The sequence below is a fragment of the Oryctolagus cuniculus genome, chromosome 19 (assembly GCF_051225735.1).
Source record: "Oryctolagus cuniculus isolate XC-2025 breed Fujian yellow rabbit chromosome 19, ASM5122573v1, whole genome shotgun sequence".
Taxonomy (NCBI): Eukaryota; Metazoa; Chordata; class Mammalia; order Lagomorpha; family Leporidae; genus Oryctolagus; species Oryctolagus cuniculus.
The window spans coordinates 6884408-6901440 of record NC_142885.1 but is presented as its reverse complement, the minus strand read 5'-3'; the positions used below and the strand labels follow the sequence as shown (position 1 = coordinate 6901440).

Genomic DNA, 17033 nt, shown 5'->3' with positions numbered 1-17033 from the left:
ACCCCTAAGTGCTGGGGGTGTTAGGGTGGGAGAGTTTGCAGGGGCAGGAAGCAGGAGGGCTGGACCTGTGGAGCTACGAACAGTAACCCCAGCCCTGGAGGAGCCAGCGCCCCGAGACGCCAGCCTCTGGAGAGGAGTGGGGGACAGGGAAGCCGGGGCCTGGATGGGGAGGCTCTGGCCTGTCGCAGCAGCCAGTGGATTCACAGACGCCCTGTCTAGGTTGGACAGCGTGGGTGGGAGGGCACCCAAGCCAAGGCCCTACCCTACCCTACAGCACGGTGAAATGAAACAGGAGGCCTTGATCGCCGTGCACAGGAAGAAGGCGTTCGCCGGTGTGGGGGACTGCAGGCGCGAAGGCGGGATTCGGGCGGGAAGAGCGGGGCCGAGGCGGGGTCTGCCTCCGGCCGCGCGCCCCTCGCCGGCCCGCCGCCAGGGGGCGCCCTGCCGCGGGCGCGCTCGGGCCGCGGGCTGCGCTTGGGCCGTGCGGGCCGCCGTCGCCGCCCCGGCATTCCGTCGGCGTTCGGCTGCGCGGCGTCGGCTCCCGCGGCTCTGGGCGGCGCCGCACTCGGACCCCCGAGCGCCTGCGGGCCGGCGGCGGCCGCGATGGCCCCCTGAGCGGCCCGGGAGCAGGCAGCGGCGGGCGGGCGGCGCCGCGGCGCAGGCCTGGGGCGCGCCTCTTTGTCTCCACAGGCGTCCGCGGGCGGAAGTGGGGCGCGCGGGGCGCGGGGGGCCGCGCCATGAGCGACATCCGCCACTCGCTGCTGCGCCGCGACGCGCTGAGCGCCGCCAAGGAGGTGCTGTACCACCTGGACATCTACTTCAGCAGCCAGCTGCAGAGCGCGCCGCTGCCCATGGTGGACAAGGGCCCCGTGGAGCTGCTGGAGGAGTTCGTGTTCCAGGTGCCCAAGGAGCGCGGCGCGCAGCCCAAGGTGCGGCTCCGCGGGGCGCCCTCGCCACACCGCCCGGGCCCGGGGCTGCCGCGGGGACCCCGGCCCCCAGGGAGGCGGGGCGGGCGCCGCGGGCCGGGCGCGCCGGTCTCAGAGCTTCTCCCGGATTTGTGTTCGCAGAGGCTGAATTCGCTGCAGGAGCTGCAGCTCCTCGAGATCATGTGCAGTTATTTCCAGGAGCAGACCAAGGACTCGGTGCGCCAGATCATCTTCACCTCCCTTTTCAGCCCTCAAGGGAACAAGGCCGACGACAGCCGGATGAGCCTGCTGGGCAAACTGGTCTCCATGGCCGTGGCCGTGTGCCGGGTCCCGGTGCTGGAGTGCGCGGCCTCCTGGCTGCAGGTACCCGCGCTGCCGTGGGGGGGTGGGGGGCTGGCTCCGAGGGTCGCCGGGAGGGGCTTTGGCGTGCCGCTGGTCCCTGGCGGGGTCTCGGCTCAGGTCTGTTAGCGCGCAGTCCCCCGGTCCCAGTTCGTAGGCGGAGCAAAGCCGCTCGTGCGCAGTGGTGAGGGTTTGTGTGTGTGTGTGTTTTCTTCAAACTTTGTAAAAAGTTGTTTGTTTATTTGAAAGGCAGAGGGAGAGCTCTTCCGTCCGCCAGTTCTCTCCCCAGATGAACCTGGACAGCCAGGAGCCCCCATCCCAGGCTCCCACATGGTTGGCAGGGGCCCATTTTCGGCTGCCTTTGCAGAAGCAATGGCAGGAAGTGGAGCAGCCGGGCCGCCGGCATCCCATGTGGGCGCAGGTTCAAGTCCCGGCTGCTCCACTTCCCATCCAGCTCTCTGCTGTGGCCTGGGAAAGCAGTGGAAGATGGCCCAAGTCCTTGGGCCCCTGCACCTGTGTGGGAGACCCCAAGGAAGCTCCTGGCTCCTGGCTTCAGTTGGACCCAGCTCTGGCCATTGCGGCCATCTGGGGAGTGAACCAGTGGACAGAAGACCTCCCTCCCTATCTCTTTTTTTTTTTTTTTTTTTTTTTTTTGACAGGCAGAGTGGACAGTGAGAGAGAGAGACACAGAGAAAAGTCTTGCTTTGCCGTTGGTTCACCCTCCAATAGCCGCCGCGGCCAGTGCGCTGCGGCTGGCGCACCGCGCTGATCCGATGGCAGGAGCCAGGTACTTATCCTGGTCTCCCATGGGGTGCAGGGCCCAAGCACTTGGGCCATCCTCCACTGCTTTCCCAGGCCACAGCAGAGAGCTCGCCTGGAAGAGGGGCAACTGGGACAGAATCCGGCGCCCCAACCGGGACTAGAACCCGGTGTGCCGGCGCCGCAAGGTGGAGGATTAGCCTAGTGAGCTGTGGCGCCGGCCCCTCCCTCTCTCTCTCTCTCTCTCTCTGCCTCTGCCTCTCTGTAACTCTGCCTTTCAGATAATTAAATAAGTCGTTAAAAAATAAACCAGCACTGCGTATGGAATGCTGGCACCACGGCCTGGGAGCTAACCTGCCCTGCCACAGTGCTGGCTCCCTGAGGTTTTATTTATTTATTTATTTTAATGAATAAGAAAAAGGGGGGAAAGAATGGCTTACTTTTCAGGACAAGGAGATAACATTTTTCTGAGTTAAAAATGATGAGGTAGGATTTTGAAAGCATTATGCATGCCGGCTCACAGATGGGACTTTGAACAAAGTTTTGTGTTTGAAAGGCATAGCAGTAGGGGTGGGGAGGGGAGGGTGTCCGTGTCTCATCTGCTGATTTGCTCCCCAGGTGCCTGCAACAGCCCCGGGCTGGGACAGGCTTAAGCCAGAGGCTCTGTCTGGGTCTCCCGTGGGTGGCAGAGACAGGTTCTTGAGCCATCACCTGCTGCCTCCCAGGGTGCGCATTAGCAGGGAGCGGAGGTGAGGCAGAGGCAGGACTCAGCCCCAGGCAGTCGGCCGCAGGATGCCCTTGTCCCGAGTGGCTGCCTAGCCTCCTGTGCCACAGTGCCAGGGCTTTTTGGGAAGATCACTTTTTTGAGAAGATTCATTTTACTTATTTGAAAGGTAGAGTTCTAGAGAGAGAGAGAGATAGAGAGAGAGAGAGGTCTTCCATCCACTGGTTCACTCCCCCAAATGGCCACAGTGACTGGAACTGGGCCAGTCTGAAGCCAGGAGCCAGGAGCTGCTTCTGGGTCTCCCACATGAGTGGCAGGAGCTCAGACACTTGGCCATCTTTTGCGGCTTTCCCAGGCGCATCAACAGGGGCTGGATCAGAAGCGGAGCAGCCGGGACACGCACTGGTGCCCCTATGGGGTGCTGGTGCTGCAGGTAGTGGCTTTCCCTGCTACACCACAGTGCCGGCCCCAGGAAGAGGACTGTATATCAGATTGTGACGGTGCTTACCAGTCACTAGAGGGGTGTTGGGTTCTGGTTAGGTCAGTGAGCGGGTGCGTTGTTTTGCATTCGATCTGCGGTTGTACGGCTGACGGCTCTTTCAACACACGTCAAAGGAAAACACAGAGATTGACGGACGGTTGAGTGCTAGGTGGTATTTTGGGTGGATTTGCTTTGTTTTGCTTTTTTGCTGCCCAAAGTCTGAAAAATTGTTAATCCACCTCTAGTGATCATTAACCAACATTTTTTACTAATCTCATATCAGCCAAGCTAACAGGATTTCCATAGTTTCTTAAGGTTCTTCATTCCCAAGGACTCAGGTCTTTTCTTAAAGATTGGTTCCTATTTTTTAAATTTTGTTCTATTTATTTGAGAGACAGAGCGAGATCTGCCATCTGCTGCTTCACTCACCGAATCAGGAAGCTGGAATAGGGGAGGAGCTAGGACGCAGACCCCGACACCTATGGGGGTACAGGTGTCCCATTGGTGTCTTTTTTTTTATGATTTATGTATTTATTTGAAAGAGTTACACAGAGAGAGGAAGAGACAGAGAGAGGGAGGGAGGGAGGGAGGTCTTCCATCCCACTGGTTCACTCCCCGAAATGGCTGTAACTGCTGGGGCCGAAACCAGGAAACAGGAGCTTCCTCTGGGTCTCCCATGTGGGCACAGGGGCTCAAGCACTGGGTCATCCTTCGCTGATTTCCCAGGGGCCTTAGCAGGCCGCTGGATTGGAAGAGGAGCAGCCACGTCATGAACCAGCACCCATATGGGATGCCGGCATCTCAGGTGGTGCGTTACATGCTGTGCCAAAACACTGCCCCCCACAACCCCTTTTAAAGTTGTATTTAGTTGTTTGAAAGGCAGTTACGGAGAGGAAAGAGGGAGGGAGAGGTAAAGTGACATACAGATACATTGAGTCTGCTGGTTCATTCCTCATTTGGCTGCAACAGCCAGAGCTGGGCCAGGCCAAAGCCAGGAGCCTGTACCTCCATCTGGGCCTCCCATGTGGGTGGCAGGGCCCAGGCCGCCTTTGCCACCTTCCACTGTTTTTGCCAGTGGATTAGCAGGGAGCTGGATCAGAGGTGGAGCTGCCGAGACTCCAGCTGGGGCTCATGTGGGACGCCGGCATTGCAGGCAGCGGCTTTACCCATTGCGTCACGGTGCCAGCCCCAGCAGTGCCAGCCCCAGCAGATGTCTTATGTAAAGGGGGAGATAGTGAGTGTCTCGGGCTACTGAGCCCTGCCCCTGTGGCACGAGAGCAGTCCAGGCAGGGGCAAGCACCTGTGCACGGCCGTGTCTCCGTGAAACTGTTCACAAAAGAGGGTGGTGGGGCGGATTTGTTCTGTGGGCTGTAGGTGGGAGTACTCGGTCAGCGTCCGTTCCACCCTTGGAAGTGGTGGCTCGGCCAGGTCTGGTGGCGCTCACCGTGTACGTCGCTCTGTGGGCTCGGGACACCTGCAGTTACGTGCACTGTGGCTTCTTCCCAGCGAACGCCCGTGGTCTACTGTGTGAGGTTGGCCAAGGCCCTGGTGGACGACTACTGCTGCCTGGTGCCGGGCTCCGTGCAGACGCTGAAGCAGGTCTTCAGTGCCAGCCCTCGCTTCTGCTGCCAGTTCATCACGTCCGTCACCGCTCTCTACGACCTGTCCTCAGGTAAACTGTCGGTTTGTTTTTTAAAGAAGTCACTTACTTTTTTTGAAAGGCAGAATTACAGTGAGTGAGTGAGAGAGAGAGAGATCTTCCAACCAAATGGCCACAGTGGCTAGGACTGGGCCAGGCTGAAACCAGGAGCCTGGAACTCCATCCAGGTCTCCCGTGTTAGGGGTTAGAGATCTAAGCATTTGAGCCGTTTTCCACTGGTTTCCAAGGTGCTTTAGCAGGGAGCTGGGTGGGAAGTGGAGCAGCCGGGACTCGAACCTGTGCCTATGTGGGATGTTGGCCTCTAGGGCAGCGACTTAACCTGGTGTGACAACACCGGCCCCTAGGCAAACTAGTTAATATGTTCTTGTGCTTAAACAAGCTTCAGTTACTTGCCAGTTTCATTATTTTGGGGGGGAGAGTGGAAGGCAGAGAGACAGATCTCCCATCTGCTGATTCACTCGCAAATGCCCACAGTGGCTGAGGCTGGTCTAGGGCTAAAAATGGGAACCAGAAACTCAACCCAGGTCTCCCACATGTGTGGCAGGGACCCCGCTGTGCTCTCAGAGCCTGCATTAGCAGGAAGCTGGCGTCGGGGCTAGGGCCGGGTAGCAGACGCGGGCGCTGTGGTGTGCGCTGTGGCTGTCCTAATCTCTGCCGTAACGGCTGGGCCAGACGCCCGCCCCGCTGGAGCGTTGTTTCCTGCTGAGTACTCCGGTGAGATGTCAAGTGAGCGCATTGGCCTTTTGTCTTCCAAAATGTTTAATCTTAGCTGAAAACGAAAGTGTGTTCTACCTGGACGCATGCTCTCCTTGGTCGTCCCCACTGCCCGAGGCGGACGGTGGGGGCAGCAGGCAGCCCAGAGCGCCAGGTCTGGGGTCTGTCAGGATTGTGCCTCTCCCTGAAGCACGCGGCTGGCTTTGTTACTCCACGATTTTGATTCTGGAAACTTGAGAAAAGGCGTGGGAACACCACAACATCTGCAGGTTCTCCCCTGGATTAGTAATGCTGTGCCCGGTGTTCTTTCTCTTCCTACATACACAGTCACGCACACACACTGTTTCGCCAAGCTGTTGAGAATTTGTTGTTGTCATTTACAAATAGGTAAGAGAGTATCTGCTGAGGGCAGCGTGTTTTTTGTTTGTTTGTTTGTTTGTTTTTTTTTTTTTTTTTGACGGGCAGAGTTAGAAACAGAGAGAAAGATCTTCCTTTCCGTTGGTTCACCCCGCCAAATGGCTGCTATGTCTGGTGCACTGCGCCAATCCGAAGCCAGGAGCCAGGAGCTTCCTCCTGGTCTCCCATGCAGGTGCAGGGCCCAAGCACTTGGGCCATCCTCCACTGCCTTCCCAGGCCACAGCAGAGAGCTAGACTAGAAGAGGAGCGACCGGGACAGAACCAGCACCCCAACCGGGACTAGAACTCGGGGTACTGGCTCTGCAGGCAGAGGATTAGCCTAGTGAGCCGTGGTGCCGGCCAGCATGTTCGTACCCAACGGAGAAATTCTGAATACCGTTGTCTCACATGGACCTGTATTCACAGTTCCCTGATTGTTCGAGAAAGTCTTTTCTAGTCTTTTTTGTACTGTGGAGAATCAGATTTTAGGGTCCAGTGGAATGGTCCTTGTCTCTCTCTCTCTCTGTTGTTTATTCTGTTTCTTTAGATTTATTTCTTTGAAAGGCGAGTGGTGAGATCTTGCATCTGGTGGTTCACTCCCCACAGGGCTGCAGTGGCCAGGGTGGCGCTAAGCTGAAGCCCTGAGCAGAGTCGTCGGAGCCTCCCCTAAGCGGGTAGGATCCCGAGCACTGGGGCCGTTTCCCTCTGCCTTCCCAGGGGCGTTAGCGGGAGCTGGACTGGAAGGGCAGCTGTGGGGATAGAGCCGCCGCTCAGACGTGGGATGCCACATCGCAAGCAGCGGCCTCCCCTGCCGCGCCACAGCACCAGCCCCCGGCTCTGGTGTCTTTAAGTCCAGACCAGCTCCCCGCTGCTGGAAAGAAATCTCGCACGACACGGACTCCTGAGGCTCTCAGGCCTGGCGTTCCGCAGGCGCCCCTCTGTTGGGATTTGTGCCATTATCTCCCCTGCCAGGGTCCGAGGTCAGCCCCTTTGGTGACAGGACCGCAGAGGTGCCGCCGCGTCTTGGGTGCCTTGCGCTAGGAGGCGTGTGCGAGTCGTGTGCAGCAGGATGCCTGCAGAGCTCCGTGGGGCAGCATCGGGTAGAGGCAGCACTTGGCCCACCTCCCTGTCGAGCAGCTGGTCCCTCTGGGCAGACTCCGGTGACACAGACCGGTGGAAGTCAACTTCCACCGGTCTGTGTCACCAAACTGGGGGAAGGGATCGGGACCCGCACCCCCTGTACTCTGCTGCCCGCCTTCCTCTTCCAGGGCTGGGCTCTCAGGAGCGTGGCTTTCAAGTGCCCTGAGCGTGTGTGTCCTCATGGGATCCCACAGCCAGGCGGTGGGCATTTGCCCCGTGGGGACGTCAGGGCCTGATGGGCAGTGCTCTGACCCTGCTCTCCCGCTGTGCCTCAGGTCCCTCCTGCCTTGCCCTTGGCCCTCGCTGCCGGAGACCTGACACGGAGTTTCTCGCGCTGGGCGGAAGCAGATTTGGGAGCCGTCCACAACCGTTTCTGCTTTGTTCAGCCCCAGTGGTGGTCTCCCAGCAGCCCCCTCGTTGTGTTGTAACCTCGAAGGTTAGAAAGCAAGTGCACCCGATGTTGCTGGGCTGGTTCCCAGGAGTGTGCCTGGAGCAGAAGCAGATGCTGGGGCCGGCCTGTCCTGCAGAGGTTTCCTAAGAGCTGTTCCTGGCGGAGAGCAGCACTCAGACCTTTCGTTTTCCAGTAGGAAAGATTTTTTATTTATTTGAGAGGCAGAGTAACAGGTAGAGGGAGAGACAGAGATCTTCCATGTGCTGGTTCACTCCCCGTATGGCCCCATTGGCCAGAGCTGGGCCAATCCGAAGCCAGGAACTAGGAGCTTCATCCGGTCTCCCACATGGGTGCAGGGGCCCAAACACTTGGCCATCTTCCACTGCTTTCCCAGGCCATTAGCAGGGAGCTGGATTGGAAGTGAAGCAGCTAGGACTCGAACCTACAGCTAGGATGCCAGCGCTGCAGGCAGAGGCTTAACTTGCTATCAGCCCCAGTAGGAAAGATTTAAATGAACCCAGTTCTGGGCCACATAGTAGCCTTCCGTGTCACCAGGAATTGGCCTTAACACGGAGGCCAGGTGAATTAGCCTGTGAGCAGGGTTCCTACTCGGGGACGCCACCAGCGTGGCCAGTGGTTCTGAGGGCTCTTGTCTGAGGCCGATGCGCCTCCTGTGGCAACAGCCACAGGACTTCTACCAGGAGAGCGTTCCTGGGAGTCTGTGCCTTCGAAACCTCAGGGAGGAAGACGCTTGCGCAACCACACGGAGCCACCTCCTGCCCGAACAGAGCCGAGAGCACGGATCTCTCAGGGCCGTGCTGGAAATTGGGGATCTGTCACGCACACGCCCGGCCACGTGGGCACACACTGCCTCCGGCTCTCGGATACACCTCGGCGTGGACCTGGTTACACAGGATGGAGGGTTGTGAGCCTCGCGTTACCCAAACAAAAGCAGCTCGGGAATCAAGGGGCTGGAATTGGCAGGTCGAGGTCACGGACCACGGCTGCCACCTGCCGAGCCGTCGGTTCCCGGCCCCAGGCAGGAGCAGCCTCGGTGCTGAAACACGCAGCGGGAGTAACCTCAGGGAGAAAGATCTGACGGGAAGCTTCCTGGGCCTGGTTTTGAGGCACCCATCACCCTGGAAGAGGTTCCGTCAGCCTTAGCTTTCCCGTGTGCTGCGGGCGGGGAGTGGTGCACAGCCCGAGAGACGAGGCTGGGCCCCCACACCCATGCTCATAGCCAGCCTCAGGGCCCTGCCTGCTGATGCCAGCGTGAGCAGCGTGGCCTGGAGGTTTCGAGGCCTACCACATGCCTTTGATGAGTCCGGGGGAGGTTACTTAGTGCCACTGTGCCTCAGTTCCCTTGTTCTTTAGGAGTCAGCGGTGGGGTTGCTTGGGGATTGAGTCAGTGTAGGAGTGAGACCAATGCCCAGGCGGTTGTGAACGCAGAGCAAGCGTCAGCATTTGTTACCGTGTTCTGTTACCGTTGCCTGGGTAGGCAGGGGTCTGGCTGTTGCCAACATGAGAGTCTCCGCCGTGGGCCTGGGGCCGACAGGCGCCTGGCAGGGCCTCGCTGCCCCGAAGGCCCCTGAGCTCTCACCGTCCAGGCAGGAGGCCTGCTCACCAGGAAAGGAGCGAAGTGGTCTTGAACACGAACAGCAGAGCTGAGCTTACGCTGACAACAGGGAAGGCATTCTTTTCGAAGTTCAGTGGAATCCTCGGGAACTGCTGAGCCCCCGTGGCTCCCTGATGGTCCGGGGCCCGGGGAGGTGGCGGGGGCGAGGACGGGAGCCCCCTGAGTGGGGGCGCTGGGAGCACCGCTCCTGTTCTGGCGGGGCCACTTCTCACTTCCCCCATTTTTTGCAGATGACCTCGTCCCACCCATGGACTTGCTTGAAATGATTGTCAGCTGGATTTTTGAGGACCCGAGGTTGATTCTCATCACCTTTTTAAATACCCCGATTGCAGCCAATCTGCCAATAGGATTTTTAGAGCTGACCCCGCTCATCGGGTTGATCCGCTGGTGCGTGAAGGCCCCGCTGGCTTACAAGAGGAAGCGGAAGCCCTCCCTGCCCAACGGCCACGTCAGCAGCAGGGCTGCCAAGGACTCGGGCGCAGGCATGGACAGAGACTGCCACCTCTTGTACTCGAAGCTGCACCTCAGCGTCCTGCAGGTGCTCCTGACGCTGCAGCTGCACCTGACGGAGAAGAACCTGTACGGGCGCCTGGGGCTCATCCTCTTCGACCACATGGTCCCGCTCGTGGAGGAGGTCAGCAGACTGGCCGACGAACTGAACCCCCTCAACGCCTCCCAGGAGATCGAGCTTGCGCTGGACCGGCTGGCGCAGGCTCTGCAGGTGGCCATGGCCTCCGGAGCACTGCTGTGCACGCGAGGTGAGTGGCCGCCCGAGCGGAAGCCACGGGACACCTCCCAGAGTGCCTGTCCCCTGCCCCTCCGCGCTCTCCCGTCAGTCCCGACAGACGGCCTCCTGTTCTCCAGAGAGTGACCTGGCCTCCCTCTCGAGGAGTCTTGTTTCTGCCAGTCCTTTGTTTTCTTTCCTTTTTAAGATCTACTTTTATTTGAAAGGCAGGGTTTCAGAGAGAGATTTTTCCTTCTGCTGGTTCAGTCCCCAGATGGCCGCGGTGGCCGGGGCCAGGCCAGGCCAAAGCCAGGTCTCCCAGTAGGGTGCAGGGGCTCAAGCCCATGGGCCATCTCCTGCTGCTTCCCTGGGCCCATTAGCAGGGAGCTGGTAGGAAATGGAGCAGCCAGATGGGATGCGGGCCCTGCAGGCGGCAGCGTAACCTCCCATGCCACAACGCCAGCCGCTTCTGCAGTCCTTTCTATGGAGGTGCGATTCACAGGTTTCAGTGCAAAGTTTAATACTCAAAAAGTTACTTAACTTTTATGTGTATGTTTGAGAGACAGTTCCTTTCTGCTGGCTCACTCCCCAGCCTGCAGAAAACGGCACTGGGCAGGCCAAAGCCGGGAGATGGGAACTCAACCCAGGGGTCCTGTGTGTACCAGCAGGAAGCCAGGGTGAGGACCGGAGCCGAGGACTGAACCCAGACACCGACATGAAACCAGTTGTCTTCAGCACGGTGCTGAACACCTGCCTTTTCTTTCCTTTCCTTTTTTTTTTTTTTTTTTTTTTCATTTTAATTTGGATTTTATTTTAATCTCTCTGAAAGGCAGAGAGACAGAAGCAGAGGTGGTCCATCTACCGGCTCACTCCTCAGATGCCTGCAGCAGCCCAGACTGGGCCAGGCTGGAAGGAGGTCCTTCCTGGTCTCCTGCCCATGGGCGGCAGGGACCCAAGCGCTTGAGCCGTTGCTTGCTGCCTGCCGGGGTGCGCATTGGCAGGACGGGAGCCGGGACTTGAAGCCAGGGGCTCTGAGGTGGGGTGCGGGCGTCCCAAGTGTTACCCTAACCACGGAACCAGACACTGCCCCGTAAGGTGGTTTTTTGTCCCTCTCCTCAGATTGGTTGATTTTCTCATCTGTTGGAAAGGCAGTGACAGAGATCTTGCATTTGCTGCCCCACTCCCCAGAGGGCTGCAGCAGGTGGTGCTGGGCCAGGCTGAAGCCAGGAGTCTGTGACTCCATCCAGTCCCCCCATGTGGGTGGCAGGGAAGTGTCTGGACCCTCCTCTACTGCCTCCCCAGATGCGTTAGCAGGGCGCTGGATCGGGAGCAGAGCAGCCGGACTTGAATCGGCATCCAGCGTGGGATGTGGGCACCCCAAGCGGAGGCTTTACCCACTGCACCACAGCACCCACCCCTGACCTGTTCGTTTTGATGGGTGTGTGCACCCACACAACGTGCCCTGAGAGTTCCTTATTTCTCTTGTATCTAACGCTTGAACCGTTCCCCAGAGGAAGTGGGTGCTGATGACACGCTCATGTTTGCCACCTTCTTTTCTTTATGTTAAGATTGATTTCTCTATTTGAAAGAGTTACACAGAGAAAGTGATGTGCCATCTGCTGGTTCACTCCCCAGATGGCCACAGCAGCCAGGGCTGGGCCAGGCTGAAGCCAAGAGCCAGGAGTAGGGGCCCAGGCATGTGGGCCATCCTCTGCTGCTTTGCCAGGCGTGTTAGCAGGGAGCTGGATTGGAAGTGGAGCAGCCAGGTCTGGAACTGCCTCCTGTATGGGACGCTGGCGTCACAGGTGGTGGCTTAATCCAGTGTGGCACGGCGCCGGCCCAGAGGAAGCTGCTCTCTGAAGGGCGCTAGGAGAACCGGATGGGCTGCTGCTGCTCGAGCACCCTAGGCAAGCTCGGCCGCGTGCAGGCTCCCCCGTAACTGCACTTCTCCTTGATTGCAGATGACCTGAGGACCCTGTGCTCCAGGCTGCCCCACAACAAGTGAGTGCCCGTCACAACCTCTGTCGCGCTGGCTTTGCCGGGCCTGTGGGGAGCTGCAAGCGGGCGAGGGGCCCTGTGTCCTGGTTTCCTGGGGGAGGCTAGTCTGCAGGGTCTGGAGCTGCAGTCTGAGGCTGCGTGGCCAAGGGAGAGGAAAGCAGGAAGGCGGACCCTCGGGAGGGAGGCACCGTGGAGGCCTGGTCCCGCAGCCAAGTCCAGGGACAAAGCGGTGTGCTCCCCGTGTCGCCAGGCTGGCTGAGCGGCTGGCGTGCTTCCTGCAGCGCTGAGGGCTGTCCGTGACATCCTGGGTCCCTGCTCTTTAGGGAGGCGCTGCACCTCTGTAGGTGGGACCACCCAGGTTCTGAGCGCCTCTGATCGGCTGAGGCACGTGGGTGTTCACGTCTCCCCCTTCCCCGCTGTGTAAACTGGGGGGCACCAGTGTTGCCGGCCTCATGGGTGGTCTGTGCACTTCTCGGCACAGTCCCTGCCTCACAGGACCCCGTAACCCAGTCTGTCCATCGTCCTGGCCTTGCTGCTTCCTGTCTGTGACCTCGGCACGTTCCCTACCTCCTGCTGTCTCCATTTTCTCACCCTAAAAATCAAGAAGATCACAGAACCCACTTCCTGTCCCCCCTGCCTCACCCTACTTCCCACGGGATGAGTTTCGTGAGGGTGAAACCGCAGGAAGCACGTGAAAGGAAGAGTATTAGGTATACATTTAGTGTCTCATAAGTGCTGGCTTCTGTCGCCAGTGCCGTTCTGATAATCCCAGAGTTTGATTTCTACGACTCTGTCCTTAGAAAGGCAGCCAAGAGGTGGCACATGCGCAGGACAAGTTTCAGACAAACGCAGTCTGACCAGTAGCACAGGGGGCCTTGGGGTGGGCTGGGGCCTCTGCAGTCACTGGACCCCGGGCCAGGAAGCGCGGGTGTGGACCGGGCTGATGCAGATGGAAGCAGCGAGTCACCGATCGCGTTCCTGCGCTCTTCGGCTCTTCGCGCCTTTCCTCAGCGGAGCATGCCATGAGGTCGCAGGGCCGGGGCTGGCAGTGTGGACAGGGCGGGGTCGGAGCCAGCTCGCTCCCGCGTGGACGCTGCTGGGGGCGCGGCAGCAGGCAGGACTGGAGGCCAGGTGTGGCTGGGTGCTGACTTACAACAGGCGGAGCGGCGTCCTTGCATCCCGGTGTCCCGGCAGGAGACCCTGTCAGACTGCAGAGAAGGGCAGCCTGGTCGTGTCTGGGTGAACGTGCGGGTGTGGCCATGCGGGCGCAGCCGTGGCTCGGGATGCCGGGTCCACAGGACGGACAGGTCTGGGGCCCTCGCCGGGCCCTTGCCATCTTTCCCTGGCACCTGAGGACCTGCGCAGTCTGAGCTGCACTCACCCCGCCCCCCCCCCCCCGCCCCATTCGCTGGGATCCCTTTGCGATGTTCCCCGTCTGGGCCACAGCCTTGGCTGCGTGTTTTGTGTGCAGTAGCAAGGGATGACTCTGAATCAGTCGTAGTCCCTTCTGGGATGTGTCCCAGGGCCCTGCTGGGCTCGGGGGGCTGTGGCTGTCCCTTTCAGGAAGCTACGGCTGCCTCTGGACAGGCTTCAGGGCCCAGCTCCCAGGGTCAGGCCCAGTGCCGGGGTTTGGGGCGGGCAGGACTAGAGCACCTGGCGTTGCCCCCGGGTTTCCAGCTCCTCTGTGTCCCCTCGTGTTCCTGGCGGGACCGGGAGCGTCTGGAGTTGCTTTCTCTCTGCAAGGGTGCGCAGGTTCAAACACCTGTGCACCTCTGTGGCGCCTCGGGTTCGTGAAGCTCTGATGACCTCTTTACCCAGCGTCGCACAAATTACGAGGCTCGGAAGAGCTGTGGGCCGCTGAAACGCCTCAGCTTCCATCACGCCTCCGTTCGCTGTGCACGAGGCCCTCCTGTGGGCCCTGTGTATGGGAGAGGGTGGAGTCAGTCTGTGGTGGAGCACAGGGTCTACTGAGGGGTGAAGTGGCCCAGAGGGCCACCCCGCTATGGGGCAGGGAGTGAGGAGCGAGCACCGGGGCGGGCTGGGCTCTGGCAGCCGGGGTTTGCTGGTCGGGGAAGCCCGTGTCCACGCTCCTGCTCAGGAGCAGCCGGGCCGAGGTCCTGGAGCAAGGTCAGGACTGGGCTGAGCGCAGCTGTTCACCTGCGGCAGTCACCGAGGGCCCGGAAGACGGGCAGGGGGTCTGTGTCCTGAAGAGGGTGGCTTGGACGTGGTCCGAACAAAGGCCAGGCCTTGGCCAGCTGACTACCTGGGGCTGTGGGAGGGGGTGGTGGGCTCGGGGGAGAGCTGCGGGTGAGGAGGAGGGGCTCTGCTGATCTTCTGGGTCGGGGGCACTCTAAGGAGTCTCAGAAGGTCGCAGCGGTGGAAGGTGACGAGGATTCAGGCCGCAGGAGGACTGGAGCGGTGGGGGCTCTCGTGCTGCCCTGAGCGAGGCCGGGCGTGAGAGGGGCGTTGCCGGGGCCGCGTGGCTGTTCACGGAGACCCCGGGGCCAGGTGGGGTGGGGACGCCGTGGCCCAAGCATGCAAGGCTGTGAGCAGAGGGTTTGCGGCCCCGGGGCGGGGCTCAGAAGAGGGGCCCCCATAGATCAGTAGGGGCGGGCAGCCTGTACCTGATTGCTGGTTTCAGGGTCATTTGAAAGGTCAGCATCTGAGGCTTTGCTTCCATCTGTGAGCAGAGTCAGCCGAAGCGGAACCAAAAGCTGACCTGCCGTGGGCCAGGTTCCTGGGCCAGCTGTGGGGCCCCTGCAGCCAGGGCCCAGCCCGCTCTCTGCCCATCGTCACCGGGGGCCCGGCCTTTCCCTCGCTGGTCCCTCCTCTCTGGCTCTGCCTAGGTCCTGGGCCAAATTCTGATGGCCCGGGTGACCTCAGCCGCCAGCCCCCTCCCCCCGCTGTCCTGGGAACCCACATAGCCCGTGCCTCCACAGGGATCTCTCCTGGCCCCGGGGTGTGTGAGGGGCCCTGGGGCACGTGTGTGCAGGTGGCTGTGAGGGCAGGGCTGGCCCCGGCCCTCCGCCTCGTGTCTGCAGAGGGGCAGGTGTACAGAGCACTCTTGGGCAGGGGTGGTGCTAACCTTTCTGCTTGTTTGCAGCCTGCTCCAGCTGGTCATCTCGGGCCCAGTGCAGCAGTCACCGCATACGGCGCTGCCCCCTGGCTTCTACCCTCACATCCACACGCCCCCGCTGGGCTATGGGGCCGTGCCCGCCCACCCCGCTGCCCACCCCGGCCTTCCCACGCACCCCGGGCACACCTTCATCTCAGGTGTGACATTTCCATTCAGGCCCATCCGCTAAGGCGGACCCCGAGAGCTGCCAAGCGCCGCCAAGCGGCAGCGTGCCTTCTGTGCCTGGGTCGGAGGAAGCTTCCGGAGAAAGGGGAGGACCAAGCCCACAGAAGATGACCTGAGGGGGCAGCCAGGTGGGCCCTCCTCGCCGGCAGAACTGCCTTGGTGCACAGCTTCCAAGCTGCCAGGTGCCTCCTACCTGGTGGCGGGGCAAGAATCCAGATGGGACGGGTGGAGGAAGTGCACAGCCTTTGGCACCGATGCCGAGTCCGTGGGCCTGTGCTCAGACACTCTGAGCCTGTGCCACGAGGAGTGCTGGCACGAGCAGCCGCCTCGGGAACGCGACACGTCCCTGCCAGGAACACCGGCGCCGTCTGCGGCCCCCCGAGCTCGGAGCTGGAGCCCTGGCTGCTCAGGGACACCCGTCGGGATTTCCCCGTCACCTGCGGAAGGAACTGCTCTGTTTTATTGGAGGTCTCTAAATTCTCCTTTCATATGTTCAAATAAATTTTTCTAAACCGTTTCATAGACTCCGTGGAATGAATTTTCACACTGCGTGTGAGCTCAGGGGTTTCGCATGTCTTTCCACAGAAGCCCTGAGTCTGTGCTAGCGCCCAGGGCAGCCCCGTTTGTCCACAGCCCTCAGGAGTGTGCCTGGGAGGCCTGTGCCTGCTGTGAGCTCTCGTTGTGGGAGGAAGGAATGAGCAGCAGCCTTCACACCGGCTCCCTGGGCAGCAGCAAGGTGGCGCCTCCAGGGGGAAGAGTGTCCCATGGGGACGACCTGGTCACCTGGTGCTGTACCCACCGTTGTGGACCGGGCCAGACCAGACCAGGTGGCCTCCCAGAGTCTCCTCAGAGATGGCGTGCGTGTGTGGAGCCTGGAGTTTCAGGCTGCCCTAGGTCAGGAGCGCGAGGTGGGGCAGTGGCATATGAGGCTGTCCTTGCTGGGCAGGGGCCCCATTCCCTTTCTCGGATGTGAGCCCGTGGCTCTTCCAGGGCTGGAGCATCACCCGGGTCCCCTCAGCCTCTGCGAGGAACCTTTGCTTTAAAGATTATTTGCAAGGCAGAGAGAAGACAGAGACAGCTCTTCCATCTGCTGGTTCACTCCCCACATGGCTGCAACGGCCAGAGCTGGGCCTGATCCGAAGCCAGGAGCTTCTTCCAGGTCTCCCACATGGGTGGCAGGGACCCAAGGACTTGGGCCATCTTCCACTGCTTTCCCAGGAAGCTGGATTGGAAGAGGAGCAGCCAGGACTCAAATCAGCACTCAGATGGGATTCCAGCACTGTAGGCGGTAGCTTAACCTGCACCGGCCCCTGGGAATCTTCAAAAATAGTGCTTTAGAGGGCCACAGCTATAAAGGAACATTGCTTTGAGTTTGAGTTCGCTATCCCTGATTGTACATGTTTCCTGTTAAGGTGTAAGCCCGCTGCGGTCAGATCAGGAACTGCAGGGAACCCACAGGGGCCAGCCTGGGCTCAGGTCTGGGCGTTGACCTCTGGTACCAAGGGCTTCAAGACAGACCTGCAGTGCAGCCGCCACCAAGCATCTCCATGAATGCATGAACGCGTTAGCTTAGAAAAAGCGTTGCAGGAAGTAAAGCCGTGGGAGCCACATGGCTCTCGCGGGTCTCTGGGCAGCGTGAGTGACGGCCCACTGAAAACGGGCGTCACAGCCAGCGATGGCTGCCGTTCATCAAGTCTTCTCCCTTACGAACAGTGGAAGTGATGTGTTCGGTCATGACCACGCTAAGTGTTTTACGTACACTGGAAGTGGATAGATGGGGGGAGTGTTGAGTGGTTAATACGCCCACGTCCCACATCACAGTGCCTGGGTTCAGTCTCTGACGC

At 60.2% G+C, this 17033-nt stretch overlaps 1 protein-coding gene across 2 annotated transcripts; it reads left to right on the top strand.

Moving 5' to 3' along the window:
* Window positions 1-474: 474 nt before the first annotated feature.
* Window positions 475-15706, top strand: INTS15 (integrator complex subunit 15). Of its 2 annotated transcripts, none has more exons than XM_002723360.6 (6): window positions 475-929; window positions 1068-1289; window positions 4736-4901; window positions 9397-9924; window positions 11852-11891; window positions 14992-15706. In XM_002723360.6, the coding sequence occupies exons 1-6, from the start codon at window positions 738-740 to the stop codon at window positions 15191-15193; spliced, it is 1350 nt and encodes a 449-aa protein (XP_002723406.1). In that variant the 5' UTR covers window positions 475-737; the 3' UTR covers window positions 15194-15706. The 2 variants fall into 2 exon arrangements, with proteins under 2 accessions (XP_002723406.1, XP_017194899.1); XM_017339410.4 differs by having other exon boundaries at window positions 594-899.
* The last annotated feature ends 1327 nt before the right edge of the window (window positions 15707-17033 follow it).

Excerpts from the sequence above, each read along its gene's own strand:
- INTS15 (XM_002723360.6), top strand. The coding sequence starts at position 738 with ATGAGCGACATCCGCCACTCGCTGCTGCGCCGCGACGCGCTGAGCGCC. Across the intron at positions 1,290-4,735 it reads GCGCGGCCTCCTGGCTGCAG|CGAACGCCCGTGGTCTACTG; the intron begins GTACCCGCGCTG and ends GCTTCTTCCCAG. Across the intron at positions 4,902-9,396 it reads TCTCTACGACCTGTCCTCAG|ATGACCTCGTCCCACCCATG; the intron begins GTAAACTGTCGG and ends CATTTTTTGCAG.